The 27,397-nt window shown below is 55.8% G+C and overlaps 10 protein-coding genes across 10 annotated transcripts; 3 read left to right on the top strand and 7 right to left on the bottom strand.

Moving 5' to 3' along the window:
• Positions 1-70: 70 nt before the first annotated feature.
• On the bottom strand, positions 71-1,710 carry BKA78DRAFT_299400 (DNA primase small subunit; the record flags this gene model as incomplete). Its single annotated transcript, XM_066887050.1, has 4 exons — positions 71-695; positions 756-1,202; positions 1,254-1,451; positions 1,502-1,710. The coding sequence occupies 4 exons, from the start codon at positions 1,708-1,710 to the stop codon at positions 71-73; spliced, it is 1,479 nt and encodes a 492-aa protein (XP_066739757.1).
• Positions 1,711-1,921: 211 nt separating this feature from the next.
• On the top strand, positions 1,922-3,056 carry BKA78DRAFT_356548 (uncharacterized protein; the record flags this gene model as incomplete). Its single annotated transcript, XM_066892075.1, has 3 exons — positions 1,922-1,985; positions 2,033-2,568; positions 2,628-3,056. The coding sequence occupies 3 exons, from the start codon at positions 1,922-1,924 to the stop codon at positions 3,054-3,056; spliced, it is 1,029 nt and encodes a 342-aa protein (XP_066739756.1).
• A 381-nt stretch (positions 3,057-3,437) lies between these two features.
• On the bottom strand, positions 3,438-4,824 carry BKA78DRAFT_299398 (uncharacterized protein; the record flags this gene model as incomplete). The annotated part of the gene is made up of 3 exons (XM_066887049.1): positions 3,438-3,552; positions 3,612-3,800; positions 3,854-4,824. The coding sequence occupies 3 exons, from the start codon at positions 4,822-4,824 to the stop codon at positions 3,438-3,440; spliced, it is 1,275 nt and encodes a 424-aa protein (XP_066739755.1).
• A 2,285-nt stretch (positions 4,825-7,109) lies between these two features.
• Positions 7,110-11,691, top strand: BKA78DRAFT_257572 (uncharacterized protein; the record flags this gene model as incomplete). The annotated part of the gene is made up of 4 exons (XM_066885200.1): positions 7,110-7,824; positions 7,873-7,972; positions 8,020-9,592; positions 9,643-11,691. The coding sequence occupies 4 exons, from the start codon at positions 7,110-7,112 to the stop codon at positions 11,689-11,691; spliced, it is 4,437 nt and encodes a 1,478-aa protein (XP_066739754.1).
• A 1,407-nt stretch (positions 11,692-13,098) lies between these two features.
• Positions 13,099-14,333, top strand: BKA78DRAFT_257891 (uncharacterized protein; the record flags this gene model as incomplete). Its single annotated transcript, XM_066885228.1, has 4 exons — positions 13,099-13,180; positions 13,250-13,493; positions 13,599-14,038; positions 14,140-14,333. The coding sequence occupies 4 exons, from the start codon at positions 13,099-13,101 to the stop codon at positions 14,331-14,333; spliced, it is 960 nt and encodes a 319-aa protein (XP_066739753.1).
• A 123-nt stretch (positions 14,334-14,456) lies between these two features.
• BKA78DRAFT_288595 (GatB/GatE catalytic domain-containing protein) lies at positions 14,457-16,594 on the bottom strand (the record flags this gene model as incomplete). Its single annotated transcript, XM_066885749.1, has 2 exons — positions 14,457-15,376; positions 15,431-16,594. The coding sequence occupies 2 exons, from the start codon at positions 16,592-16,594 to the stop codon at positions 14,720-14,722; spliced, it is 1,821 nt and encodes a 606-aa protein (XP_066739752.1). The 3' UTR covers positions 14,457-14,719.
• Positions 16,595-16,728: 134 nt separating this feature from the next.
• On the bottom strand, positions 16,729-18,038 carry BKA78DRAFT_325099 (uncharacterized protein). Its single transcript, XM_066889342.1, has one exon. It carries the CDS (start codon positions 18,010-18,012, stop codon positions 16,867-16,869), a length of 1,146 nt encoding a protein of 381 aa, XP_066739751.1. The 5' UTR covers positions 18,013-18,038; the 3' UTR covers positions 16,729-16,866.
• Positions 18,039-18,390: 352 nt separating this feature from the next.
• On the bottom strand, positions 18,391-20,682 carry BKA78DRAFT_41128 (uncharacterized protein). The gene is made up of 3 exons (XM_066893148.1): positions 20,388-20,682; positions 19,172-20,338; positions 18,391-19,110 (listed from the first exon to the last, which is right to left on the bottom strand). The coding sequence occupies exons 1-3, from the start codon at positions 20,442-20,444 to the stop codon at positions 18,541-18,543; spliced, it is 1,794 nt and encodes a 597-aa protein (XP_066739750.1). The 5' UTR covers positions 20,445-20,682; the 3' UTR covers positions 18,391-18,540.
• A 1,361-nt stretch (positions 20,683-22,043) lies between these two features.
• BKA78DRAFT_257145 (uncharacterized protein) lies at positions 22,044-24,735 on the bottom strand (the record flags this gene model as incomplete). Its single annotated transcript, XM_066885159.1, has 5 exons — positions 22,044-22,540; positions 22,616-22,956; positions 23,005-24,288; positions 24,339-24,425; positions 24,485-24,735. The coding sequence occupies 5 exons, from the start codon at positions 24,733-24,735 to the stop codon at positions 22,044-22,046; spliced, it is 2,460 nt and encodes an 819-aa protein (XP_066739749.1).
• An 806-nt stretch (positions 24,736-25,541) lies between these two features.
• BKA78DRAFT_333584 (uncharacterized protein) lies at positions 25,542-27,301 on the bottom strand (the record flags this gene model as incomplete). The annotated part of the gene is made up of 2 exons (XM_066890101.1): positions 25,542-25,668; positions 25,722-27,301. 2 exons carry the CDS (start codon positions 27,299-27,301, stop codon positions 25,542-25,544), a joined length of 1,707 nt encoding a protein of 568 aa, XP_066739748.1.
• Between the last annotated feature and the right edge of the window lie 96 nt (positions 27,302-27,397).

Raw genomic sequence — 27,397 nt, 5'->3', positions numbered from 1 at the left:
TGACAACCACCAGATGAGACGCCAACCGACAGAGAAACAAGTCAAAAGCAAACAGATGTACGCCACTGTTCTAGAACTCCATGCCTTCGCCGTCTTCTCTTTCCCTCTTTCCCACCTTCTCCTCCTTCAACACCCCGTTGACGAAGCCGCGGAAGTAATCGACGTAGCCTTTCAATCTCGTCTTCTCCCAGTCCGGAATTTTCTTTGCCGCTTCATCGTCCATCTTGCCTGCGTTCTCGCTAGCCCACTTATCGATTTCGTCGAGCAGTTCCGTCACCGTCGGCACCGTCAGGGGATCGAACTCCTCCACATTCCTGGTGTCAATTGGCACACAGACTCGACCAGTTCCAGGATGTACACAGAAAGGTGATTTGAGCAAGTGATTGAGCTTCTTCGAGACTTCGGCATCGAGACGCGGATAAGTGTATTCGAGAAGGATGTCTTGTTTGGCTTCCTTCAGTGCTTTGGTGTCGAGCGTGCTTGAAGCACCTGAGGAAGCAAGACTATCAATGTCGGCCCACTTCTGAGACGATGGACGGGACGGTGCAGATTCCCATCTTCTTTTGAGAGCTTCGGCAAGTTTCTTGTCGGGAAGAAGGCCAAGGAGATGGTTGAACTTTTCCGGTGTTGCCCAAGGATCTTGCTCAAAAAGGATGTCACTTTGGAAATGGTCGCGTAGCATATTCAAGCTCCGCCTGTAAGGTTTTGGTCAGTCTGGACGATGTTGAGTAATCCCATGAAACCCGTCGACTTACTCGAGATGTGGATGCAGCGGTCGCCGCACGTTAACCTTCTTGCCACCTTGATCTCCACCTTTGAGCAACTCCAAGTACCCGGCAATTGATCTTCTCTTTTGGTCATCCATGTCCCTTGCCTTCTTATCGCACACCCAAGCGTGAGCGCCACGACGACCAGAATACACCCAAAGTATGTGCTTAAAGCCAAAGTCCTCTCTCAGTGCGGCGTCGACCACCTTAATGGCCATGGTGATGAATGTCCAACATCGGTTGCAAATGTTGGCGCCAGTACAGCATGTTCTGATTTCGTCGTAGTCTGTCATATCAATATCGAAGACCAGCTCTTTCGAGATAGGACGGAATGCGGTGGCTTTGCGGAGGGACTTGCGTTCGCGCGGATTCGTTGAGTAGACGGGGCCAATTTCGAAACGTGACGGTACCAATTGGATGCACTGCTTGCGAAATCTAGTTCCCAGAGTCAGCAAACCTCTCTCCCGGGTATGCTTTGTAACGTACAGGTCTGCTGTCGGAAAAGACTGGTATCGAAGATACGCGTCATTTTGCAGGGTAAATGCGAATTCTCGGTGACCAAAGTCATTCGTCGGGGAAGGCGAATGGTTTAGCCATTGGAAAAGATATCTGAAAGGAAACAGGCGTTGGTAGAAGGCTCTCATGACCTCTGGGTCCGAGTATTTTGCAGCTTGCGCGCTTTGCCTGCAGAGCGTCAGTCTAGCGCAGACTATCCAGACGAGCCCTTCACGAACACTGCATTTGCCTGCGACTGTTGAGGTGCGGGAGCACTCGAGGAAAACTCGTCGTCGGAATCCTCTGCATCTAGCATTTCCTCCAGTGCCTCATCGTCCTCAGTGCTGTTGATTGGAGGGCTCGAAGGAGGCGGTCCTTGGGAGGCATCTCCGGACGGCGCGTCGGGAAGCTCAATGTCGTCTTTCTCGGGAGAAACAGAGTGCGGCATTTTGGGAGTTTGGTGTTGTTGGTTGGTTGCGAGCCGCTGGAAGACGCGCTCTCAGGCAGCGCGCGTCGGCGCGTCGGGGCCCGTGCACGGCTTAAGCACGTTGACGGCAGGCGGTCCTCGTCACCGCTTCCCGACAACTCAATTCCCGTCGAGGCTGGTCGTTTCTGCTCATGCCACCTGCGCTGCAAGGCGAAGTCCGACGCTGATTACCATGTCGGCAGAGGAGGCTTTGCTTCCAGGTGATGGCTGGATCTCTGACGACTCGAGCTTCTACGGTACATTTGAACATGCCTCGAGAAGACGTTGCTAATGTGCCAATCAGGAGACGAAGAAACCAAAGCCGATCTCGAGGAACAAAGTGCTTCCTTTTCGATACGTCCATACTGGTCCGTTCACGATCAATTGCTCTCCACAGTTGTCCAGAGGGCTCGCGCCGCAACCAGCAAAGCAAAACCCAAGATCGAAGATGTGGAACTCAAAGAGCACGAAGAGGTTGCGATTGAAGAAGAAAGAATCACCCCGAATCTGCCCAACTGGTACCAACCGACAGAGACTGTGGATGAATTCCTGAAAAGAATGTCGCCGCTTGATACTGTATTGGAGCACACCGGATTTTCATGGCTTTGGGTGCAAAGCCCCAAGTCTTCAGCATACAACAAAGAGCAGCCAGACATAGACGCCTTCTGTGCTCAGGGCGGAGAACTCCTTGAGTCCTACTTGAAAAAGAAGGCGGAGATCGAGAGGGACAATCCTTCCATCGCAAAAGGCTCTGTGACACGGAAGTTGACCAAAGATCGAATCAAGCTGAAAGAAGACATTGAGCGTCTGATGGTACAGGAGCATGTCACAGGCGGCAAGGTGATTATCCGGCGTGACGTGCTCGATGAGTCTCCCGCAAGAGTGCTAACACGTTGAAGTGGCTACTGAGACCTTCGCTTGTTGATGCTCCAAGGTTCTGGAAACAAGTCTGTCTAGGAGTGCTCGACGGCCGTCTCGGCAATACCGCCAAGATTGCGACTACATGTCTGGCAAAGCCCGAGGAAATTCGTATGATATGCGTCTATACCAAAGACTGCTTCGACATTGAGGACATGCAGCGTGTGCTCCTGGCTCTTACTGACATGGGCTTGGTCACGAAAGAGCAACAGATTTACTACAAGACCGACGCGTACACGTATCTGGACATATACTCTGATAATGAGTACAAACTGGGAGCCAGTCTTTACTCGAGTACGAACATCTGGAACCACACAGCGAAGAAGAGGAAAGCAGAAGCACCTCCTTCCCAGCCCAGTACCTGGAAGGGCAAAAAGCCAGCCTTCAAAAGTCACTTCACCAAGGGCTGATAAAGCTCAGCAAAGCATGCGGTTTCGCCCACGAATTTTCTTAGTTTCCTATCGGTTTATGGCCAGGACATGTTGCCCCAAAATTTGCTTTCTCCTAGCTCAATATCCTCATCCGTTTTAGCTTCGTCGGAATCTGGCATCAAAGAGTGTAGCTCAAGTCGGTATAGTATAGACACAAAGGTCAAAAGTACATGATGAGCTAATCAGCAAATTCTCCCTCGCCCTGCGAAAATGCTCCAGAGTGTGCGCTTCGTCATCATTATCTGACATTTCCAGGTCTTATCCCCCTTTGACACCTTTCTATGCTCTGCAAACCAATCCACAATCGCGCTGGCGTGATCTCATAACCAAAGCCGCCCAGGGGCGTGAGCTTGTGTTGTCTTATGCCTGTAATGGCGGCATCATTTTCAAATCAACATATTCCTGGATGACTTGGAGCATGCTGTCACAAGAATTGACAGTGCCAAAGAAGCCCAAGCGGCGTGCTTTGTCCATGCTAAATGACTCTGTCAGTGTCTGACCTCTCGAATCTGCTACTGCATCAGGGGAGCTTACCTCATGTTGCAAAAGATCGCACTGTTCAAGGTGTATTCCAGCACGCTGAAGACGCGGTCGATGTCTGTGAGCTCTTGGGGCTGCAAGTTGTGCTTGCTGGCAATCTCGCGCCACGCCTGTTGGACATCGGATCGCTTGGCCCAGCCGACGATGGAGAAGCGCTCCCGGTACTCGGGCTGCGAACCGAAGCTACTCCGCAATCAGCTTACGCTCTCTGGCCTCGAAGATTCATGTAGACTCACCCCCTTGGCGTCGTTTCGCTGGAAAGCTTGGAAACTGTGTACTGCGACGGGTCCAATGAAGGCCCCTTCCAATCGATACCAAAAGCAGCGGCCAGCTTGGGCCAGAATTGGCCGTAGGTGAAGTGACTTCCATCGGTTGCATTGAAGGCCTGGTTCTCCGCCTCTGGCGTCAAGACAGCCCACTCCTCCAGGTACCCATTCAGCAGGGCGCTGCTCTGGTCTTGCAACTTCTCCCACGCGCTGAGGTCGCCCGGAAACTCAAGCGGCTGCCCGAGGTGCTTCGACACGGCGGCGTAGACGGCAAGCGGGAACATCAGGTTGATGGCGGCGTCCTGAACAGCCCCCAGGACAGGACCGGGGCGAGCAACGTTCCAGCCGGCACCGGTACGCTTACACCAGTCCCACAGGTAGTCTTCCTGAGGATAGTAAAAGTTGGGCTCGATCAAGACGCGGGCATCGGACTCCTCCTGGGGCACCTTTGCTGGGCCCAGATGGACGCCGTAGTTCTTTGCGCCCGTCTGGAGCAAAACGCGGCGCGGAATGACGCTGGCCACGCTCAGGGCTGACAGGAAATTGGCCAGCAGCTCCGTGTTCTTGACGCACATGGCCTCGGCGTTGGACCACAGCGGCTTTCCTGGCTCCGGTGCCACCTGGATGTACGAAAAGAAGAAGACGTAATCGATCTTTGTGACGCCAGCTTCGCGCAGAACAGCGGCGATGTCTTCGGGCTTTGAGAGGAAATCGACAGAGATGTGCGTCACGTTGGCTGGCAGCTCTGTGCCCATAGGGGGTCGACGTGAGAGGCTGTATATTTTGCTCCATCGTGACGGCGACTGACCCAGCACGCGCAACAGGTGTTGGCCGCTGATGCCGTTGGCGCCCGTCACGACGGCCGTGAGGTCCTTGTGCTCGTCGCCGTGGACGGGCAGGCCGTGGTAGATGCCGTTCGAGTAGACTTGCTGTGTTTTCATGGTCGTAGCTGTTTCGTGGAGGGGGTAGGATGATGCTCAAGGAGGAGAATGACCTTTTCAACAGCCGACGCACTCGTCTGCTTCTTTTATACCCAGCCCCAAATGGTGGTTGTAGTGATACCCACCCCTACTCGCTCGCAGCTCGGCATCGTCGTTACGGATTTAGCGCAAGTAGGCGTTAATCCATCTTGGTCTGATATGTTGATCTTTCCAAGGACAAATTTGCGTTCTCACGCTCGTCGACGCACATCGCCACGCGCATCATCTTGGCCGTGATATCAAATCCACTCGGCCATCCAATCACGCACAGCAAAGGCTGTGGGGCATCTGTGTTCCCACATCACACAAGAAGGCGGAGACCAAAACACTCGCTTTTTGTCAGCGAAACTTTGTGTAGCGAAGCTGGGGAAGGATGGGGAGTTTGTCTTGACTCCGAAGCCAAACAGCTGCCCAGGAACCCCCCATCCCCCTCCTTGTATGCACACATACGTCATTGTCACCCCTTTTCAACCCCCCGTCAGATTGATCATCACACCATGTTTTATCTACTAATTCGTGCGCTTACCAATGCTTTTTAAACCATCGTCGCGTCCAACCAGCGCCTGTGAACATGATTGTCCGTTGGAGGCTATGAGCGCGACGTTGAAGCTGGGTTTGGCAAAGTTTCTGGATCATGTCGATCCGAGCGGGAAGTCTGCTTGCCGTACCGTCGCAGGCGCTCTTCGCTTCCTGAACAAAAAGTGGCTCTGTGTACAGATTTTCGGTACGTGCTACCAAGTTCGGAGCTCGGCCTCCGCTGCGTACCGTGACTATCCGTCTCTGTGTTTATGCTGGCAAAGTGCGTTGGCGGTGATTGTGGGGAATCGCAGCAGTCTCGAAGGGACGATGTGGAGAGTGATGTGTTCGTGGGAAGCTGGGCGTTGCTCGTACTCACCGAAAGCGTGCTAGTTGCGTCATTCATCAGGGGCAGACAGGGTTCATCGTGCTGCTCCTTGTTGTGGAGTTGCTGCAAATGGGCTTGTGTCTGTCGACTTAAAAGGAACCTTCGCCTTCATGGCTGCGACTCAAAGACGACGAGTGCACATCCATGTTGGAAATGCTCTATTCGACTACATGTTCAGCGTATGGTATTAAGAAGTCATGGGGTTTAGCGCCATCCAAACAATGTGATTCGCGCGGCAACTTGTCAGCCTTGTCTGAGGACTTCCCTGCGCTTTATCCGAGACGTCAAAGAGAACAGATAACCATTCAACGGTTCTGGGCAGACGTTTTTCGGGTTGTCAGATGGCTGCTGAGCGCGACGCGTTCATCCTTCCAGCCTGGCAGGCCAAGCAAGCAGTCCAACGGGCGAGGCTCTGCACGAGGCGGTTGGGTGCAGGGCCATGGAACAGTCGACAAATATTTTGTGCAAGGCGGCGGATAGCCACATATACAGCCATGTGGAGAACAAGTGTCGGTCAGCTAGGCAGAGCAGGCAGAAATGCAGCATCGCTTCCAAATATGCAGCGCATGCATCGAGGCAGAAGGGCGTTTGTTGGTGGTGCTGGAACGGGCTACCAACCACGGACAAGAGCGATGCGGACAGGTTTCCAGGGCGCCGACATGGATGCATGGATGCTTCCTGTACGTCCGCACTCCTACATGTAAGCTTCTAGAGATGTTGACAGCGCAGCGAGAAGTGAGAGAGAAGCCTGGAGGAGTCGAGAGGCCAGTCCAAACTGTGTGGTGCGGGTCCACGCGACTTGGAGCTATGGACCACAGTGGGCTTGCTCGCATGTGATGCTGTCCGTGCTCTTCCACCCCTGGAGTTTGGTCCGGAGTGGTCAACTGCCGCCGTTTGGTCTCTACGATAATTGTTGATGGAATCATGTCTCTGGGGACAGAATAGATAACTACATGTAAATAGGCAAACACGGCGTGGGATACGTGTGCAGCGGTGGTTGCGCCGACAACATCCTTGCTCCACGACTGACTCAGGTCTCAAAGGCCCGTCATTCATCAGCCATTCACCCACCTTCCCCAGACCAGTCCATCCACACAGTACACCCCATGCCGCCCTAGTTCCTGACCCTCTTCCATCTCCTCTCTTAACCTTTCTTGCCCCTCGAAAGAAAAAAATGTTCTCCATCTTCCACCATGTGACGGCTGCGATCTGATACCTGCACCTGACGGCTGAGCCTCGAGAGCTACCCTGGACCTGACCTCATCATCCGCTCACGCCCCGGCACTGCCGTGCCAAACTTCAACGTCGCGCTTTCAACTGCCTTGCGCCTCAACACCCAACCATGGCGTCATCTGAGTACATTGTTGGGGACAGCCCCAGTCGAAAGGCTGCTCGCAAACCAAGAGAACCGCGCCGTATATCCTTCGAGATTCCCGAGCGTTTACGACATGGCGACGACGAGGACGAGGATGTCTCCGCCCCGAAAACCAACGACCCACGGTACGCCCATCGCTCCGTATTCGACCTCATTGCGAGGGCTGGCTCCGTTGCAAACATCAAGTCCCGATTTTCCCACGACGAGCTCTCGGAAAGTGAAGACGAAGACATGGCCTGGATGAAGCGCAGCGGTGAACGACCGCGAGACTTGGCCACCGACGGCGCCAACGAGTCCAAGGCGCATGCGCCCGACACCAGCCAGCGCAAACACCGTTCCGCCCTTTCCAATAGCAAGATACTGCGCCCCATCACGAAGCTCCGCCATAGACCAACCAAAGACCGCGGCACCACCGCACCAGACGACGCCATGTCGTCCTCCCAGATACTTCCAGAACGGCCCGCCAAGGATGACCAGCACTCGACGAACAAGGAGGAGGAGCAGAGCATGAGCAGGCAGATGAAGGCCAAGGCTGGCTTGGAGGCTTCTGCGCTCGGGTCCGATTTGCGCAAAGTCCACTCCAGCTTTGACGGCGGGACTTCATCCGAGAAAGGAACGGAGGAACTCTCACATAGATTGATGGAGATTTTCCAACTGACTGAGCGAGAGGAGGTCATCTCAGGTATGGCAAATATTGCCATGTCATATGCCATGATGCTAACACAACTAGAATTTCCGTGCTGGCTTTTACAAACGGTGCTTTTACAAGGATATCTGTACATTACGCAGAAACACATCTGCTTCTACGCATATCTTCCAAAGAAGACGGTGTGTGCGCCAGACCCCCTCATTTTCCACGGCTAACAAGTAAACAGAGCGAAGTAACCAAGTCCGGGTACCTTGCGAAGCGTGGCCGAACCATGTGGAACCGCGCATGGTTCATTCTCAAGGGCGATGTCCTGGCCTACTACAATAACCCGTCAGACCTGTACTTCCCACGAGGACGCATCAACCTCCGGTACGCGATCTCTGCCAACCTGATCGAACCCAAGGATAAGGGCAAAGAGGCTTTGGAATTCTCTGTCACAACCAACCAGAGAACGTACGAATTCCGAGCCGACAGCGCGGCCAGTGCCAAGGAATGGGTCAAGCTCCTCCAAAAGGTCATCTTCAAGTCGCACAACGACGGAGACAGCGTCAAGATAGCAATACCTCTGGCTAGCATAATGGACATTGAAGAGAATCGAGTGCTGGAAGATGCCGAGACGATCAAGATCAGGGCCGTGGGCGACGAGTATGCCATTGACGAATATTACTTTTCGTTCTTTGGCTTCGGTCAGGAGGCCATGAATGTGATGAGGATAATGGTGGAAGGTAGCAAAGCGGATCAGAAAGTTGACAGCTCCCCCGGCTCGATGGAAAAGGCGGCAAGAGCTCCCTCTGTGCCTGGCACACCACATTCTCGCAAATCCTGTAGCCCGGTCCGGTCAACGCTCTTCCAACCGCAGCGAACGCCCGATTCTCGCGCGAGCGGCGAATCATCAAGATCCAGTTTCGACGCGAAGAGGCGCAAGAGCTCCGAGCAAATTCGATCGAGCTTGGAACGGGGAAGACGCGCCTTCACCAAGCCCCAAGACAAGACTGCTGCTGGCGGTCCTACGGTTGAAAGGCCGGCTCTCTCCCCCATTTCCTCCAACCCCAGGGACTCGGCAGCATCTTACGCGCTCGAAAACGAGACCGAATCTTCATTGGCGGTTCAATCTCTCAACGACACGGACACGTCTGCGAGTCAAATCCTCAATCGAAGCGATGTCTTTCACCAAAACGAGCACACGTATTCCCAGCGTAGACTATCACAATCTTCGTTAGAGTATGGCAAAGATTCTCAAGACACAGCACGATCCACGGACACGGACAAAGAAGCCCGGCCACGACCTCTAACGGAGCATACCGCGAGCACCGCAAGAACCAGGACCCCTATCCAGGATTCCAAGGAGCTGCCTACCGACAGTCAGATACAAGATGAAAAGTTGCAAGTGTCTGCATCTGGCTACGGACTATCAGGGATCGTCAACGCTGGGACTTATCCTTTTCAAAAAGCATCTGGATTCGCTGGATACATCAAGAAGAGGTCACGACATATGGGAACCATTCTGGCTAGCGAATCCATGGGCTACTATGAGAAGGTGTCTGGGATGTGGACCGGCGGAAAGAAGCACTACACCGACCAAGGCCTGGCGGCAGACGACAATCTTAGGGAGATTGTCGATGATGAAGATGCCATCTTGGACAATGAGCGCTTCAGGAAGCATTTTGCTCTGCCAGAAACGGAGAAGCTGCGGGCTGTCTTCTTTTGTCATCTTTGGAGAGTGCTCCCCCAGTACGGCAAGATTTACCTCAGCGACAAGTACTTTTGCTTCCGCAGCCTGTTGGTTGGGACCAGAACGAAGGTCAGTACCTCTCTTCTCCACAGTCCCATTACAGCTAACACGCCTCACAGCTCGTCCTCCCCATCAAAGACATTGAAAACGTCAACAAGGAAAAGAGCTTTCGACTTGCCTATCGCGGCCTGGTCATTGTTGTACGGGGCCACGAAGAAGTCTTCTTCGACTTTTCACAGGGAGATGTGCGCGACGACTGCGCAGTCACTTTGCACCGCATGCTCGAGCAAGCCAAATACTTGCAAACATCAGGCATCCTCAGTGAAGATAATTTGCTACAAGCCGAAGCAGCCAAGGCCGAGCATGAACTCCTCCAGCAAGCTCGCAAGGACATTCCCACGGACAAGCAACCAACCGTCCCGCAGCACATTGATGAGCTAGGTACAACATATATAGTTACAGAACGCACCCTGAACGCTACTACTGACACGAGCGTTCAAGCACCAGTAATTTTCGACGACCCACATGCATCGATTCTCGACTTCAAGCCTCCGGAGCCTCTTCGGATAACCTGTCTCACAATTGGATCTCGGGGTGATGTGCAGCCGTACATTGCGCTTTGCAAGGGCCTACTCGCCGAGGGACACAAACCAAGGATAGTAACTCATAGCGAATTCGAAGGCTGGGTTCGGTCTCACGGCATCGACTTTGCACCCGTCGCTGGAAACCCAGCGGAGCTCATGAGACTGTGCGTCGAGACAGGAATGTTCACACCAACTTTCCTGACAAAAGCACACTTCATGTTCCGAGGATGGCTAAGCTCGCTGTTGGAGACTGCATGGGAAGGCTGCCAAGGCACTGATATTCTGATTGAAAGCCCGAGTACCATGGCCGGAGTCCACATCGCCGAGGCACTTGAGATACCCTACTTCCGCGCCTTTACGATGCCCTGGACACGCACTCGCGCCTATCCCCACGCCTTTGCCGTGCGAGACCATAAGATGGGAGGCACGTACAACTTTCTGACGTATGTGCTCTTCGAGGAAGTCTTTTGGAAGGCGACGTCCTGGCAGATCAATAGTTGGAGGAGGAAGAAACTGGGTCTTCACGCGACAACCTTGAAGCGACTCCAGCTCAACAAGATTCCATTCATGTACAACTTTAGTCCTTCGGTCGTGGTCCCACCGCTCGACTACAGTGACTGGATCCGTGTCACAGGGTACTGGTTCCTGGACGAGTCTTCAGGCTGGGTTCCACCAAAGGATCTCACAGATTTCATCAAGAAGGCACGGGAGGATGGCAAGAAGCTCGTGTACATTGGATTCGGCTCCATTGTCGTTGAAGACCCCAAGGCTATGACCAAGTCTGTCATTGACGCCGTCCTCAAAGCCGACGTACGCTGCATTCTCTCCAAGGGTTGGTCAGACCGACTCGACAACAAAGCTGCTACCACGCAGCCGGAAGTTCCTCTGCCGCCGGAGATTCACCAAATATCGGCGGCACCGCACGACTGGCTATTCCGTCAAATAGACGCCGCAGCGCACCACGGAGGAGCGGGAACGACGGGGGCCTCGTTGCGTGCCGGTATTCCCACTATCATCAAGCCTTTTTTTGGCGACCAATTCTTCTTCGCGTCGCGAGTCGAAGACCTGCGCGTGGGCATGTACATCAAGAAGCTGAACACGTCCATCCTTTCGCGAGCGCTGTGGAGAGCTACTCGCGACGAGCGGATGATTACCAAGGCGCGCGTCCTCGGCGAGCAGATTCGCAAGGAGGACGGCGTTGGAACGGCCATCAAAACCATCTATCGCGATCTCGAGTACGCCAAATCGCTCATCAAGCGCGGCGCGCGGCGCGACAAGGACGCACCCCCTGGCTCTGCCGGCGTCGACCACCACCAGCCTGACTCGGCCGATGAGGCAGAGGAAGAGTGGACGTTTGTCGAGGACGATAGCGACCCCGAGCTCCGCAAGCTGGCCGGCGATTTGGCGTTGGATCCATCGGGGGCCACCAAGGAGGCGCCGACGGACGCGGCTGTGGCGAGAAAGTGGGAGCAGTTGGTTGAGCAGCAGCAACAGGAGCGGAGCGCGGCAAGCGGTGGTGACGCCAACACGCTGAAAGAGAAGGGCAGTGTGGATAAGATGAAGGGTGCTTCTAAGAGGGCTTAGTGAGATTATTAGGGTATGATGGAAAAGTGCCCTTTTTCTCATTTCGCTGCTGTTCTCTCCTCTTCTCCTCTCTTTCTATTCCTGGCCATACGTTCAGTCAATGCTGGCTGCGTCGCCTCTAATATTCTGACTTTTCCACCATACTTTCTCCTTCTCTCCTCTCTTTTCTTCATGGTCTTTCCTTTCTGGAGAGTCACGACGAGGTGTTCAGGTCGGTCGATCGGATAGTCATCATCTTCTTCTCATGAGTGACGCTTGGATTTGGTTAGTCGATTTGCATGGAGTTCTGGATTGTGTCGATGTGTCCTGTCACCACGACGGGGACGGGCTGTCAGTTTTCTCGCTTTGATTCCCTCTCTTCCTTCCCTCTTTTTCTTTTTGACTGCTTGATGTGTAATTTTGGCGACAAGGAGCGAACCTTTTTCTACCTCTCGATTTTACCAGTCGTTATAGACCAACAGATCATCCCATCATATTGTCATATTGTCTCCGCTCACATTATCGGTGTTAAAAGATGAGTATCCATCGTACCGTATCGCTAGGCGCAATAGATGGGATTGGATTGGTTCATTTTCTAGAGATTGTTTTGTTGGCTCGTGTGTGCTTTGTTGGACAAGTCTGCATGAGAGGAGAGGAATAGGTGGTTCGTAGCTGACCTAGATGTACAGAGCATAATTCTGCCTTTGGCAAATGTTCGAACATACGAGTCTGCTTACGGATACGGGTGCTCGAGTGCTTGGTGGGGTCTGCACACTACTGATAAGCTGATAAAATCACACATCCTTTCAGGGTCCATCGATGTTCCTGTACCACTATTAGACTTCGACACACAACTTTTCATCAGAATCACTTTGGAAGAAAATGAAAAAGCCTTTTCGGCTTTATTCTCTGCAAAAGCAGTCGCATGGAGGAGCACGTGGAGACGATCAAGCGGTGAGGTAGATGCTCCCATTACTAATGCAGCGACGGGCGATGATATCATCCCGGGTGGCATCGCGTAGACGGCAAGCGGCAAGTTAAACGGCACGGCTCGACGACGTGATTGATGGCGGGGGCCCATGGACGGACTAGGGTGTCCACTGCAGATTGATTTGGCCAACCATGTAGTCATGGTACCTTCATAGCAGCAGACGAGTCCCTTTTGCGGAGTTTCTTTGCTCCTTCCTTCTCGTCTCTCGTCTCTTCTTCCTCCTTCCCCCACCACGCTCTTGCCCGAGTGCCTGCTTTCCTTGTCCCAATTCGATCCTTTTTCTACATTCATTCCTCAACTCTGTGGCTGAGATAGAGCATTCATTGCTTATCAGGTTTGTTCCTCTTCAATTGGCTCGTTTTGAGTCACTTTTGAGCAGGGAGAGTTGAACATGAAGCTAACCAACGCATTAAACCAGACAACAAACCGCAACAACGATGGACGCCGCCACGCCAGTCGACCCCTCGACCATCTTCTCGGCCAAAGACCTCGTCGTCGCCATCACCGGCGGCGGCACCGGTACGCGCCTTTCTCTCCAACCTCTCCGGTTCCCCCAAAAAACACCAATCCCACTAACCACCCTCACAGGCATCGGCCTCGCCATGACGGCGGCCGTGTTCAAAACGGGAGCGTCCAAGGTCTACATCCTCGGCCGCCGCCTGCAGGTGCTCGAAGAGGCGGCCAGGTCGCTCGACCCGGCCGGCAAGACCATCGTCCCGCTGGCCTGCGACATCACGGCGCCCGAGTCCATCGCTGCGGCTGTGGCGCGCATCGAGGCCGACGTGGGGTATGTGGACGTGCTGGTGAACAACGCTGGCAAGATTGGACCGCCGTGAGCTCTCTCTCTTTCTCTCTCTCTCTTCCCAGCAGCAGCTCCACCTTGCTTATATCTTTTACATCTCTGGAATCTGAAAGCCAACTAACAACCCATTTGTAGAAACAAGGCCGCGCTCGAGGCCCCAAGCATCGAGGAAGTGCGCGACGCACTCCTCGCGGGGCTCTCCTCGTCCTCCTCGCCCACCAACGAATTCAACAGCACGCTCATCACCAACGCGACCAGCGTCGTCGCCGTGAGCGCCACCTTCCTGCCGCTCCTCAGCGCAGCCAACGCGCGCCGCGGCTGGCCGATCACCAAACTCGAGCCCGGCGACGTGCGCCGGCGCGACGTGGCAAAGGGCGCGTCTGCGGCCGGCGTCGACGCCGCCGATCACCGCTCCAGCCAGATCATCACGACGGCCAGCATCGCGGGCTTCAATCGCGGCATCACCGCTGGCGTGGCGTACAGCGCGAGCAAGGCCGCGGCGACGCATTTGGGCAAGATTCTGGCGACGTTGCTGGTGCCGTGGGGCGTGAGGAGTAATGTTGTCGCGCCGGGGAGTAAGTGGATATGCTCCCTCCCCCTTTCCCCTAACCCACGCCCACCCCCTTCACAAAAGCCGAGACGATCCTGGCTAAGCAACTGACACAACGCACAACAGTCTACCCCTCGGCCATGACGGGCGAGTCGGACGCCGAGTACGCGTCGAGCGCGGTGCCGCTGGGCAAGAAGGGCGGCTTCGACGACATTGCCGGCCTCATCCTGTACATGGTCGGCCGGGGCGGCAGCTACCTCAACGGCAGCGTCCAGGTGTCGGATGGCGGCCGCTTGTCCGGGTTCCCTAGCACGTATTGATTTTGATTTGATTTGTTTGAATTGGAAAGCTGGGGGGCGTTGGGAATGTGGTAGACTCGGACAGCTGGATGGCCATTTCTGGAAAAATCGAATAAAACAGAATTGAAAAAAAAAAAAAAAAAAGAATTCGACTTGGGTGAAACTGCACACGCCCCGCCCCGATTTCCCCCTTTTTGTCATTGAAGCAGGATTCTCTGCTGAGGTTGAATGTTGCCTTCTTTTACATGAGCGCTCTTTCCAGAGGTGTAGACTCCGTCCACTCTTGAGATCCACCTCAAAGGGTGAGTGAGCGTCATGACTTGTTCGCAAGCTCCTCCGTCTTTTCTCAAAAACATCCGGCGACCTGTGTCGTACATACACATGTGTGAGATTCGTCGCCAATCCATCTACTTGGCACCACCACCACCACCACCAATCAACTCGACCAAGACCTCCCTCGCCCTATCAGCCTCGACCCTGCCCTCCTCGCCCCTCCGCATCATCTGGCCAACGAAGAACATGACCTTGGCGGTCTTGCCGCCGTTGCGAATCTCGTCGACCATGTCCGGACGCTCCCCGGTGACCAGCCGGGCCAGCTCGACGTACTCGTCGCGCGTCATGGGGCGCAGGAGGAGGTTGTCGTCGGCGGCGATGACGTCGACGGGGCGCGCGTCGCCGAAGAAGAGGGACGAGAGGAGCGCCTTGGCGGAGGTGGAGGTGAGGCGGCGGCGGAGGAGGAGCAGCAGCAGCGAGGCGAGCGAGGCGGGGGCCACGAGCTGCGCGTTGAAGGGCGTCGAGGCGGCGGCGAAGAGGGGCCCCAGCTCCATCAGCACCCAGTTGCCGGCCGCCTTGCCTAGCTTCATGGTCTTGTGCTCGGCGGGCGTCGTTTGCGAGTGCAGGTGGCGCACGACGGCGAGGTAGTACTCGAGCCGGTCGCCGCTGTCGAAGGCGAGCAGCGTTTTGGCGTCCTTGATTGTCAGCCCGTAGGCCGGGTCGTGGACGAGCTTGTGCAGCGTCTGGTCGGGGAGCTCGGGGAGCGTCGACGCGAGGTGTTGTACCAGGTCCTGCGTGCTGTGTGATCAGTCTGGTTGCTCCTTTGAAGCTCCATCGTGACTCACTTCTCCAATGATGACGGCTCCCAGATCCGGGTCAGGCATATAGCGGTAGTCAACTTCGCCCTCCTTGCCGCGCAGCTTGCGCGTCTCGGTGCCGCCCGTCGTCCACGCTCTCGTCTCGCCCTCGACGGTGCCGCCAGCCTCGAGAACGGCAATCTGGCGCGCCATTTCGGCGCGAATCGCCTCCTCGACCGCCTTGAACGTGTTGAGGTTCTTGATCTCGGTCCGCTGGCCGAGGCCGGCGACGCCGTGGTACGACTGCTCGCCGGCGGCGTCGCCCCTCCGGCGAACAGAGACGTTGACGTCGGCGCGCAGCCCGCCCGCCTCCATGCCCGCCGTCACGGCGTTGACGCTCTTGAGGACGGCCTGGATCTTGCGGACGCAGGCGGCGGCTGTCGCGGGGTGGTGGATCTGGGGCAACGTGATTATTTCAACCAGCGGGTGCGACACGCGGTTGAAGTCGAGCAGGAAGCTGGCCGGCGGCTGCGCCAGCGTCTTGGCCGTGTCCTGCTCCATCTGTATCTGCTTGATGCCAATCGTGATGCTCTTGCCGTCCTCGGGCGCGATGCCGTCGTAGTCGTACAGCGTGATGGCGCCGTCGCGCGCAAACGGCTCGTAGTACTGCGTGATCTGGTATCCCGCCGGCTGGTCCTGATAGAAGTAGTGCTTGCGGTCGAAGCTGCTCTTGCGCTGCACCTGGCAGCCCATGGCCAGGGCCGCGCGCAGAGCGGGCAGCAGCGTCGCCTGCTGGAACTGCGGCTGCGTGCCAGGAAATGCGACGTCGAACAAGGCAACGTGCGAATTGGGCGGCGCGTTGGAAGACGTTGCGGCGGGCGAGAAGAGCTTCCGCGCCGTGTTGAGCTCCGCATGAATCTCGATACCCACGGTCAATTCCCATTTTTCTAGTTGTGCGTCCAGCGGTGACTTGGATTTGGTGCTCTTGGACCCGGTTTGGGCGCGACGTCGTTTGGCATCTTCTTTTTGCTGGGCGCGGAACGAGAGCGCTTCATGGCGGGGAGGAGTCGCGTGGAGATTGCGTGAGGGCAATTGAGTTACAAATTGCGGTATGCGAAGGGGTCGAGTTCGAGAGTGAAGACATGACGGGCATACGTATTGGGATGGGGGGCGTGGGAGAGGCAGTGAGGTCCGTAGTCGAGGAGGATGCATGTTGCGGTTCTTGCGGAAGAGCTAGGTTGAGCTCCGCGGCCGTCATCGCCCAAGCTTGATTTGCGGCAACCACTTTTTTCCACAACTCCAGCCATGACTGGGAATTGGGATCATTATGAGAAAGTTTACACATTCATGATGAGTCTACTCTTGACAATAAAAACGTGGATTCAATCCTTCCGGGTATCAACAAGATACTACTCCACTTTTGAATGCCTTAGTGTCCCACAAAGCCAAACTCCATGCCATGCAATTTTGCTAGAACCCTCTCTCTACATCCTCTTCTTGAGCGTTTTTCTCCTCTTCGCAAACATGGCACCAGCCTCGGCGCCTCCGCCATCACCCCGTGGTCCATCCTCCACGGCCCTCTTACGACTCCTGTCCAAAGCACCCGCAGCACCAGACCTGCCGCCCTTCTTCGCCGTCAACCTTTCGATGCGATTCAAGCCAGCGCCCAAATCGCGCCACTCCTCGCCGCCAAAGCCGCCGCGCTGGTCGAAGCGCTTGCCCTTCTTGGCGCGCTCCTTCTTGCTCTCCTTGGGCAGGCGCACCATGTTGGTCTCCTCGTAGACGCGGCGCTCGTCCTCCTCCTGGCGCTCGCGCGCCGACTTGGTGCGCCGGCCGCCCGATACAATCGTGCTGCCGATGCTGGGCTCGGCCACGGGTGCCGCCGACAGCTCGTCCGCGATGAACTCGTCAATGGCCGCCGACTTCATGGGTCCGCGTCGCCCGTCGTCGTCGCGGTCGCGGTGCTCGGGCATGGCCGTCGCCGTGATGCGGGGCGGTCTGTAGATGCCGTCCGATGCCTCCTCTCGAGCCTGCTTCTTCGTCTCTGCGGTGGCTGCTGGGCGCGCGAAAGCGGCAGGGTTCGGGCGGTACGCCAGCTCGTCGACGTCTTGTCCGTCTTCATTCTCGTCGTCGGATCCAGATTCCGATGCGTCGTCCTCGGAGCCCTCCTCCGACTCGTCACTTCCAGCTTCGCCGCCCTTGTTGGCCTTGCCGTGTCCATTTGCTTTGGTGGCCTCCGATTTTTGTGCCTCGAGGCGCGCCGCGTCCTCGGCTGCGCGGACGACCTTGTCGATTTGGTATTTGAGCTTGGCTTCCAGCGGGCGCACGCCCTTTTCGAGGTAGAGACGGAGCTCGGCCAGCTTCTTGACGACCTGGTCGTTCAGGTCCGACGCGTCTTCTGTCGTGTCATCGTTTGCGGTGCCCGGCGCGTTCTTGATCTTCAGGAGGATGAGGAAGACGAGGTTCTGCAGGTAGGAGAGGAGAAGCTCGTTTTTGACGTCGAGGAGCGAAATGCCATCTTTGGGAGGGAGGACGGTGTCCTGCTCGGGGACGATTTCCAGAGCCGAGGTAAGAGATGCTGTCAGGTTGGACAGGAGGGCCGGCAGCGAGTTGTCAGTCTTTGCAGCCATTGTCTTGGTGGCGCGGTAGCAGTGTTGACTTGGAGTTGCTGGAGCAGAAAATCCGCCATTTTTTCCCATGGTCGCGCTTATCGAAGCTTAGTCAGCCTTATCGCAGGCTTGCCTAAACAGGTAACTCGACCATTGGCATGCTTTGCTGCGGTCAACATGTTGGCTCTTCACCATTCAGGCGACTCTTTACGACGTGTTCCAATATCGAGTTCCAATTTACAGCCGTAGAGGAAAAATCAGTTGCTCATCTTTCTTCCATCAAAGCTCACACGACCCAAAAATTCAAAGAGCACGCCAGCAACACCAAGAATCTGTCCTTCGGCGCCCGCTAGCCTAGCCTGGTATCCGCTTGGAGAAAGATCAGAAGCCAACCGCCACTAAGGAGACCTGCACGATGCAACATGCGAAATAGCAAAAATACGCAAAGCAACATGCGCCGAAACCGAACCCTCAATTACCAGTATCTTTGCTCTTTCCATACCTTCCTTCTCTTACACTTCAGTACTCCACTGGCCCAGCCTCAATCCCTCAAAAATTGACCGTCACTCCGGTGGCCGGAATGCCAGCACTCCTCGCGCCAGTCTCGCCGGGCATCTTCTTCGCGCGGGCAAGGCCGAAATCCAACACCTCGCTCCTCGGCTCGACGTAGCGCCTCAGACGGCCCTTGACGCGGACAGCGAGGGGATCCCGCTCGCCAAACGGACCAACCTGCGTGCCCTTGACAAAGACAATCTGCCAGAGCGAGCGGCGGCGGTCGTCTGCGTCGTCGGCTGAGCCGGACAGCGCGCCGTTGACGAACGGCGACGAGTTGCTGGAGGCGGACAGCGGCGAACAGGGCGTCGAGGCGTGGATGGGGTCTGTAGGGCCGAAGGCGATGAGGTTGAGGCGGGAGGACACGCGGCGGCGTGGGGTGGATGGCGGAGAGGGATCGGAGGGATCGCGTGCGGCTAGGGGACGGTGCGAGGAGAGGAGGGACTGAGCGGCGTTACTGAGCAGGATGGCATAGACGGAGCGAGGCAGGGCGCTGCTGCCGTTGTTGTTTTTGGGCCAGGTCGTGACGTTGAGGGTGACGATGTTGGGAAGGTTGGACAGTGCCGTCTGATTGAATCAAATGTTAGCAATGGGATACTCTCCATTAGTAGCACTGGGGTCGACTTGCCTCGAATCTGGCGTAGCTCTCGCTCTTCCCAGAGACGATGCTGGTTGATGGGAAGCCAATGGACAATTGTTCCAGGTACGGACACTCTTCGCAAATGCGTTCAAAGTCCATCACGCTGTACACGTGTTCCTCATCTTTTGGATCCGCACCATTGGCATGCACATTCAGCGTCTTCAGCGTCTTTCCGTGCCTGACTATGCCCGCGGCATCCGGCAGTTCGGTGACATTGGTAATGTCAATCCTGATGTGCTTGAGACCAGTGACGAGGCAGAGGAAGTTGTCAAGGGCGTGCAGGGCGTCACTCTCTGCATTGTCCGTGTGCTTGAACTCGAGAGTCTCGAGGTGGCTCGGCAGCCTGTTGCTCTTGCTGAGCTCGGCAAACAGGGTACAAGCGCCGGGACAGTCGGACAAGGAAAGCTTTCGCAGAGCCGAAGAGTCTATCACGCGACAATACGTCTCGGCGGAATACCTAAGATGTACCTTTTGCATGGTCAATTCGGCCAGGGGCCACGGCTTGCACTCCTCAAACGGCGCCATGTGGCCGAAGAGCTTGGTGGCAATGAGACCCGGTCCGGTGCTCGAATCATGAAACTCGCGGGCCGAGTACAGCGAGTCTGCCGGATTGAAGCTGGCATTGATGATGAGCTTGTCGACGCGCGCGTTTTTGCGGATCAAGATGTTGCAAAAGTCGAGCACGTCTCTGCTGTCCGGATACAGGCCCAAGGTGCGCACATTCTCGGCGATGTGGTCCAGGTCCTTGGAGCCTTCGAGTTGGTCCAAAATGTTCCTGTCGAGCGAGATGCCTTCGAGGAACGTCATGCGCTGCTGGCGACGGTACAAAAGGAGCAGGTTTTCTGCGGAAAAGGGCTGCCATGGATGCCACGAGAATCTCTCGAGGATGTTTTCAGGCAGGAACTCGAGAATCATGCGCACGGCAAAGTGGGCCTGCTGGAGCTGGTTGCGCTTGTCCTGGATGTCGGCAAGATAGACGTGCAGCCGGCGGATGTGCTGCAGGCCAATGTTGCGGGGGTTCAAAAAGGCGCCCAGGTTGAGGTCTGCGGTGCTTCCCACGTCGAGTATGACGTCGCGATAGAGGCTGCGCACAGCTATTTGGTGCAACTGTTTGCAGGAGAGGCAGACTGATTTGAGATCGGTTGGTCGCAGGACCTGTGACCATTGTCAACCCATGCTCTTTTGAAGTGTGCATTCAACTCACATATTCGACTATCATGGACCATATTTCGATCGAGAGGCCAGTAGCAGTGACCAACATGTTGACCAAACGCGAGTGTCGACTTTGAAGAAAGGAGAGGTGAAACAGAGAGAGTGAAAGTTGATTGGGAAGGAGTGGAGGTATTAAAAGAGGGCAACAGGCCCACAAGCGAGAGGGCAACTTGGGCCAAGGCTAGAGCAGAATGAGGGGGCTGTAGATCAAAAGCGAGCGGGCGGATGATTGAAGAGGTGCATCAGCGTTGGTGAGACGGACGGACGAAACTCCAAGTAGAAGCGTGGGGAAGAGGGTATTGTACAGGTAGCTACTGCTTGTGCCTGCAGCGGGAAATTGAAGCCGTTGGCTGGCTGGCTGGCTGGATATTCTCTGATGTTGGCGAGTCGAAGGTACAGTACATACAGGTAGTCAGCAAATTTTGTGGGATGCCGTGAGGCGCAGACTCCACAAGTCTTGGCTGGCTGACTGAATGAAGGGAAAAGAGGCAGAGGAAACCAAAAAATGCCCCGGGCAGCAAAAATATGCCACTCCCACGCGACCAAAGTCAGACCATTCTGCGATTTGCAGCAAGGATGGTCGGTGACAGTGCCGCCGGGGGAAACCACCAGTATGGTCTCGACGACAACTCCCGCACGCAGCAAAGACGAGACTACCGACGCTTGCGCTTGTGCGTGATGTTGTCCCGCCCTAGTCGTCGTCGTCTTCGTCGTCGTTGGCATCGTGTCACTTGCACTGAGACACGAGACGGGTTGACGGTAAACACAACAGGGACAAGCTTTCTTCAAGACAGCCCAGCCAAGCATCGCCAGTACAGTACTACTAGTCCGCCCGCCTCATTCAGTCATCGCCGCCGCGCCACTTTTCCCACCCCAACTTGCATCCCTTTTCCTTCCCTCGTGCCTGGTTGGTTGTTGTTGACAATTTTCGAAAGAAAGAAAAGAGTGTGGCGCACGGCAGACGGGACGCCAGGGACGCGCGCCAGCGTCCAGCGCCGACTTGTCAGAAAGGCCCGCCGCCGCCGCCGCCGCCGCATCCCGTGTCTCTCCGTCGTCGTGGCGCCGTATGTGCATGCATCCAGCACGGCAACACAAGCCCATGAGAAGCTTTTGGCAAAAGCACATCCAACGGCCATCACACCATGTCAGCCTGTTCGTGGCTCGACTTCTGGGCAAGAAAACATAACGGTGGCCAAGCACCGGCCAAGCCGTTGCACTGCATTCGCCTCGGGACCCTTCATGGTTGGATGCCCTTCTTTTTGTGATTTTGGACACCTCCCACTTCTTCTCTCTCTTCAGATTCATACAGCTGCGTTTCTCTTCTATCCATAGCTTCGTGAACATGATTTCGCTCGCTTCCCTGCAATCGCTTACGTTGTAGCTCTCTGAATCGCTGTTTGCCCAGTGCCATCGCCAACCAGGAATAAAACTCCAGAAACACAAGAAAAAAGTTTTGTGGGGAGAATCAAAGGAAAGCCACCTCGCCAGAAATACTCGTCTCCTACCTATGAAAGAGGCCTTCCAGATCCAGACTCCCTCGCTATGCAATAGTGGCATGCATCAACTAGAATGATGGATGGCACCGCGCCAGGCTCAAAGCACAAAATATTTTCCAAGGAAAAGAAAACAAGCCCGGAGACGTCATCGCCTACTCGTCTCCTTCGTCCTCGTCGTCTTTTTCGAACTCGGCGAGCAACTCCGCCTCCAACGCGTCGTCGTCTTCGTCGTCGTCCTGCTCATTCGCGTCGCCAGCGTCCGCCTCGTCGCCCTCCACTCCCTCTTCCGGTCCCGTGGTATCGGGACTCGGCAGACCTGAGGAGTGGTCAGCTGTAGAGACGTTCGTCAGGCTGCTCACTCGCTCAAACGCACGCTTTTTCCGACGCTGGAGCTTCGACTCGACCCCTGCGCCTGACACTCCGTCCTCGGTCACAGTCGCGTCGCTCTCCTCTTCCGAGTTTTCTGCCGACTCTGGCCTTCGCTTACGCTTCTTCATGCCAACACTGTTGTTGCTCGCCGCGCTTGCGTCTGATTCGAAGTCATCCGGATCCGATTGCTCGCTCGTGTCTTCTTCCGTATCGCTGTCGCCCAGGAACTCGGCCAGCTCATCCATCATCTCCTGGCGATCCTTTTCGTCCATGGCCATGTCTTTGTCCGCCATTTCCATGGTGGGCATCACTTCAGCGAGTTCATCCTCGTCAGTGATGAGGTCATCGCCGTCACCTAGCTCTTCCAATTCGGTATCAACCGTGCCGCTGTCCTCCGACGAAGACAAGACGTTGCTGTCCTCCAGCTCATCCAGAGGCGAACCCTGATGACTACCTTGGAGGCCGCGCTCGTCCGGCTCGACGTGGATCAAATGAGGCGACTCTGGCATGTGCTTCCACTTGACACAACATTCTTTCAACCAGTCGGTCGTCACGATCTTGATGTGCGGGTGTCGCGCTGCTTGGCGCACCTTTTGCGTGCGCCTGTTCCGAGCCGCGACCACGTGCGTCGTCCTTTTGTTGATGACTTCCGATATTTGAGCCCCGAAACTCCGCGCCCATACAGCCCATTCGGATCTGAAGATGAGTTAGCGCCTTCCTTTGCAAAAAGGACTTCAAACTTACGATTGGATTTGCGTGCCCAGCGGCACCACGCCCGTGAACACAATCGAAACACCTTTGAGTACAGAGCGCTTCATTGCGGGCAAGACATCAGCAATGTCCGGCAACACATCCAAATCACCAATGGGCCGCTTCTTTGGACTCTTTTCGCCTTTGAGCTGCGCTATCCTGCCACCTTGTGTACCCATGCGTCTCTTTTCGTACGTTTCGTAGAAATTCCGGTGTACCGCGCGCAGGTTTGTTTCCAGGTGGAACAGTTCGTCATCGTCGTCATTCAAGAGATTGTGTCGGTGCCGGTGATCTGCTCCGTTCTCGTGTGTTTGCGTTGCGTCTGCCTCGGCGTCTGCCTTGTCAAGCAACTCCTGTCTCCGCAGTAACGGTCTTTCCTCCATCTCTCTTGCTATTCTCTCCTGCTGCTCTTGGATCTTCTGTTGCAGCAACTCAGGATTGTCGCCGCCGCTCATGGCAACCAACTGATCTTCAAGAGTGGTGGCTTCTCCATTTTGGTTCGGTGGCAGCGGCTGTGGCTTGAGGTGGTTTGACGTCTCCTGAACGGCAGGTGATTCGCCATCGGTTCCTTCAGGCGCGGGTTCTGTGGGACGTGGCTTCGCAGGCGCCTCTACCGGCAGAGCGTCTTGGCGCTTAGGCAAGAAGCTGCTGTTGATGTCGCCGATGCCGACAAAGAAGTCGTAAGGAGTCACCTTGATCAGGTGGTTGTTCCAATGCCAGACATCTCCTCTGTCATCGATGATGACAACCATCTTGGTGTCTGTGGGGAAAAGGCGGCGCAGTGACTTGAACGCCATGCTGCCACTCTCATCGCGACTGAGGACTCTATCACCAAAAATCTTGTGGTCCGCATCTATGATCGCCGTAATGTTATCCGCGTACGGCCGAGTGCCCATGGTATAAATGTGTAGCTCGTAGATTTTGGAAATTTCCTCAAGGAACTGTTTCAACCCGGGGCGTTGTTTGATGAAGTACCAGCTTCCGCCTCCTGGAGTCCTTACTTCCGGAAGGTAAAAAGAGTGTACGTCTTTGACGGCATCGTAGTTTGGGTTGTTCGGGTCTTTCTTCCATTCGCCTACGGTCTCATCGACGGTCGCTTGAATGATGGTCTGGTCCAAGTCGACAACCAAGGAGAGCTTCTTGCTACTGAGTAGCCTGCGCTTGGCTTCTTCCTCTGCGTGTACGGCTCGGGCTTCGCTGATCTTGAGCTGGGTGGTGACCGGGGTGCCCACAATGGTGGCACGATCAACGTCGCGAACGGTGGTGTTGTAGCTGACTCTGCGCCATGGTGTCAGCAGAAGAGATGGATGCCAGTTGTTCGCACTTACTCTTCCATGTCTTTGCCGCAATTGGCGCACATGCCTCCCCACTGGATTTCGTGAGCGCATTCTTCCTCGAGCTCGAGAAGCTTGACTCTGAACGACAGTTAGCCTAGCCGATCCGGTGGCACACGGGCGAGATGAGGGCAACTCACCCTGCGCGAGCAATGACATCGCCCTCCTTGACGTAAAGTCTCTTGATTGCGCCGTCCTTTTCGGCCTCATACTCGGCCGGGAACTTCTTCTTGACCTCATAGTCCTGGCCGAACTCATCAACTTCGGTCACAGAAGTCGTATAGGTGTAAGAGAAGAGCTTCGCGAACCTCTTCACCTTGTCATCCTGTTTATGCAGAAGCTTGGTGACGGTGACAGGGTAGTGAAGATTTTTCGGCGATGTGAACAGCATTACTCCTCACATGCTCAGCGCGAGCGCGACGTGTGGAAGAGGTGCAAGGTAGGTTGTGAGGCTGGCGCGAGGGCAAGGGCGCAGAGGAGGATGCGCATGCGGCGGGCTTGCAGTGATGATCTTGGCAGTTGGGCGAAGCTCTGGGAGCTAGGACCAGGGATGATGGGGGGAGCTGCGCGCGAACGGAGGGAGTGGTTGGTTGGTTTGGTTTGCGGAACCGAAGGGGGAATGCGTCAATTGAGAGCGCAGTGAGATGGTCGGAGGAGTATCGTGACGCGCAGGCAAGTCGACGGGAGAGTCGGGACCAGGCGGCGTGTGGCTCTCGCTTCTTGAGCCGGTGCAGCAGTGCGGTTAACAAGAGCCTCACCTCAATGGAGAATGCGCGCTGCATCGCAGAGCGGGGCCTCTTCTTTTAAGTAGATTGCCTCTGACACGTGACTCTGCCCGGCTTCCCTGCCCGGGCGCCCGCCTGCATTCGGCCAGCCCTCTTTCATCACAACAACAACACCAACGTCTATCTTAATGAGCCTCAATCCTGTCTGATTACGTTGAATTTCTCAATTTCACAGCTGTCCGAGTGCGCATCCATCATACATCATCTATCGCGTGCCCATCATCGTCCATATCACCGGGCTTGGCACTGTCTAGATAGTCGGCCAGTCGACCCTGCGCTAAATCAAGCTTTCTTTGACATCTGTCTACGCTGTCATGTCACTTGTCCACCCCATGTCCACCTATTCTTCACAAGCAAAGACTCAACCATCTGACTCACCCACCTGCAAACGCCACGACTGCCTTGCACGTCATTACGGCTTGCAGCGTCCCATGTAGCGCGGATACAGGCAGCAGTCCCTGACCGTGTGCTGTTTGCACAGCCAAGCCAGGAAACGCTCAAGTCCGAGACCGTACCCGCCGTGAGGAGAGCTTCCGTACCTGCCGACGCGTTAGTAAATCTCTCCTGGAGCTCTGAAAAAGGGGCTACCCACTTCCTCTGGTCAAAGTACCAGTAGTAGTCCTCCGGGCTGAGTCCTTCGCGCTTGCAAGCCGCCGTGAGCTGCTCCAAGTCGTCTATCCTCATGGAACCGCCAACAATCTCGCCAACACCAGGCATCAAGCAGTCGACGCTCTCCGTGGTGCGCGGGTCATCCTTGTCCCTCTGCATGTAGAACGCCTTGATCTCGGCCGGGAAGTGCGTCAGGAAGATGGGGCGGTTAATGATGTCAGTCATCCTACGCTCAGCCGCCTCGGCAATGTCGTCGCCAAAGGCATGGGGCTGGCCCTCTTCGTTGGGGATGCCGTGCTCGTTCAACCACGCAATGGCATCCGAGTACTTCATGCGCATGAAAGGCCTCTCGGGCATCTTGAACTCGGGGTTGAGGGCCTTGATGTGTCCAGCAATGACTGGGTCGGCCATGGTGAGCTCCAGCACGCGGCAGATTACGTGCTCAAGGTGGGAGAGGAGATCGTCAAAGGTGATGTAGTCCAGCTCAGCTTCGATGTGGGTGTACTCCGAAAGGTGACGCCTGGTCAAGGACTTCTCCGCGCGGAACGACTTTTCAATGCAGTAAACATCGCCCATGGAAGGCAAGCAGGTCTCGAGGTAGAGCTGGGAGGACTGGGTGAGGAAAGCGGGCTCGCCATAGTAGTCAAACTTGAACAAAGTCGCGCCACCCTCAACCTGCGTCTGGACCAGGGCCGGCGGGCTGACCTTGCGGACTCTCGACTCCTTGTAGGCCGTGTGGAAAGCAAACTCAATGGCGTCGCGAACGATCATGACGGCAGAAGAGTTCTCACCACGCAGAGTGAGGTGACGAAGGTCCATGAGGACACTGGGTTCCGCACCTGCTGCGACCCTGTTGGTAATTGCCTCCTCGCCGCCAGCGGCCTTCCACTCCTTGTTGATCTTGTAAAAGTCGGCGTGCAGCTCACGGTTGAGCGGGGCGTGGGCGCCAGCCGGGACCTCGTACATCTCGCCGTAAATCTCCATGGACGTTTCGCGGGTGAGCGTCAGGGCGTCGTAAGTCTTGGCCAGCTTGCCGGTGATGACCACCTGCATGTAGCCATATCCATCTCTCAGAGTGACGAAGAGGACGTCCTTTTGCTTGCGCTCGCGGTGGACGCGACCGAGGACCTTGACACGAGTGCCTTTGCTCTCGGGGTCCTTGGCGTCGCGCAGCTTGACGTGGTCGCCAACCTCGTCCAGCTTGATCTTGCGTGGGGCGGGCAGGCTAGTGTCCTCCTCAATTGTGAGCTTCTTGGCCTCCTCAAAAATCTTGTTGCGCTCCTCCTCTTCCTTCTTGCGCTGGATGGCCAGCTCCTGCTCGCGTGCGGCCTTCTTCTTTTGCTGCTCGAAATAATTGACGGCCTTCTTCAATGCCGACTTGGCAGCCGGTTTCCACTCCTTTGCAGCTTCATCATCGGCGCTGGCGGACTTGCGCGTCAGGTATGAAGCTTCAGCGGGGCGTTGAAGGTATGCGAATTGGACAGTCTTGTAGGGCGAAGCTTCGGTGCCCTGCTGCGTGGGCTCGTCCTTGCCAATGTCTTCGTCAATGTAAATGGTAGCCATGCTGGGCGATTGCGCAAGCTGAAAGAGGAGTTGTTTGCAATTGAGAGCAAGGAGCGGAGGGAATGCGTACAGATAAGCCGAGTGCTTTGTGCACGG

The sequence above is a fragment of the Phyllosticta capitalensis genome (assembly GCF_038381095.1).
Source record: "Phyllosticta capitalensis strain CBS 128856 chromosome Unknown BKA78scaffold_11, whole genome shotgun sequence".
In the NCBI taxonomy this organism is placed as follows: domain Eukaryota; kingdom Fungi; phylum Ascomycota; class Dothideomycetes; order Botryosphaeriales; family Phyllostictaceae; genus Phyllosticta; species Phyllosticta capitalensis.
The sequence above is the reverse complement of the archived record's forward strand: the minus strand, read 5'-3'. Positions and strand labels throughout refer to the sequence as shown.